The following is a 1,535-nucleotide window of genomic DNA, read 5'->3' as shown; positions in this document are numbered from 1 at the left end:
TATTTAAGGAAACTCTGCACACCATGCACATATGTGCCAAGTATGTGCTAAAACTCTTTCGGAATCACCTAATTGGGGCTAAAATGCTATTTTATGCCTGTCACACTGCATTGGTGTTGATCGTTTTCTGGCAATTTAAGTAATGAAATGGTAAAAAATGATGTGTTTTAGGGGCAGGGGTCTAATAATAAAGTCTCTAAATAGACTTTTTAAAATGTTTTGTTTTCCTAAGTTCTCTGTTATGTGTAGACTGATGCTTCAATTATTCATCATTCCTCTGAAAATGGTCAGAAATGTCTTCAGAAAGAATGCAATAAAGTCCAGGTCTATGGAAGCAAATTACTGAGGGGTGGCACAAATTTCTGCACAGTATTGTATTACCAAATGTTATCCACAGAAATAAATGGCTAAACAACGTCAATGTTGCATGTGGTAAAAAGTTTTAATTCCAGTAGTTAGTCTGCATGTACAAATATCTATAAAAAGTGAACACTATCACTCTTTGTATGTACAATTTGCAGCATGAGGTTAACTTGGGACTGCTAAGAGGCAAGAAAGACGATACAAGACAGAGATTATTACCACCTACACGTCTATCACAACAGCCTGTCTCCAAAATTTCATTCAAGTGCTTGGAAGTCACTTTTACTGTACATTTGTCCTGCAGCAATAGGATGCATACATACATACAGGAGGCAGAAAATTCATTGCAGCATTGCCATGTTTCAAACACTATACAATCAAACCATGCAAAATACACCACTGAGTACTTCATTTTCATTTCTATTCAATATATCTATAGTCTTAAAAATCTTCATGTGCAGCTTATGTGGATAAAAAAAAACAAAAAAAACCAAAAAAAAACTCAACAACACTAACATTTTTAATGTTAAACCTTGTGTTTTGTTAGGGAGTTTTTCCTGGGTATCTGTTCAGGCTGTCGACTGTTAAGACGTTTTCAGCTTATTTATTTGTATCTGCATGGTACACTTTTTAGCTATTGTATCATATTCTTTGGAAACAGCTGCAGAATTTTAGGAAAATAACAAGGGTAGAGGAAGAAATCTTAACTTAGAGTTTGACATTTAGGTAGGACAAACACCTAGCGGGGTATGCAAACTTACATTAAAAGACAAAGTGGCTTCGAAACAGACACAGAAATAAATTAACAAGGAAACCACCACACATTTGTAGTATTAAAAGCCGTGCTGGGGGAGATAGAGTAAAGGGTGAACAGGAAAAAGTCAGTTTTATCACATCATCTTCTACCAGAATCCTTCATTTCGATGCATGCAGTGTGAAATTGCGAGGCATCTTCCAGAAAAATGGCTCGTATGCCTTTGTGTGTGTGTATGTGTGCGTGCACTGTAAAGTGCTCAGCATTCATTTTGCATTCCCCTGATAAGGTACAGCTGAATCATCAAACAGAGGGTTCTTCACCTCCATCTCTCCGGTCTGTTGAGGGAGCGCAGAAAATGAGCAGCCAGTCATAAAACATTAGAAATGATCAGTGCTGTAAATATGTGTATGTGCGA

At 36.8% G+C, this 1,535-nt stretch overlaps 1 protein-coding gene across 1 annotated transcript in view; it reads right to left on the bottom strand.

The window, feature by feature from the left end:
* Window positions 1–423: 423 nt before the first annotated feature.
* Window positions 424–1,535, bottom strand: part of npdc1a (neural proliferation, differentiation and control, 1a) — a 24,212-nt gene continuing 23,100 nt past the window's right edge. The window contains exon 8 of the mRNA XM_006788730.2: window positions 424–1,455. Coding sequence (XP_006788793.2) covers window positions 1,384–1,455 — 72 coding nt within the window. The 3' untranslated portion in view covers window positions 424–1,383. The remainder of the gene's footprint in view (window positions 1,456–1,535) is intronic.

Source organism: Neolamprologus brichardi, chromosome 7 (assembly GCF_056152115.1).
Source record: "Neolamprologus brichardi isolate AB-2024 chromosome 7, ASM5615211v1, whole genome shotgun sequence".
Lineage (NCBI taxonomy): Eukaryota > Metazoa > Chordata > Actinopteri > Cichliformes > Cichlidae > Neolamprologus > Neolamprologus brichardi.
This window is presented reverse-complemented; position numbering and strand designations above follow the sequence as displayed.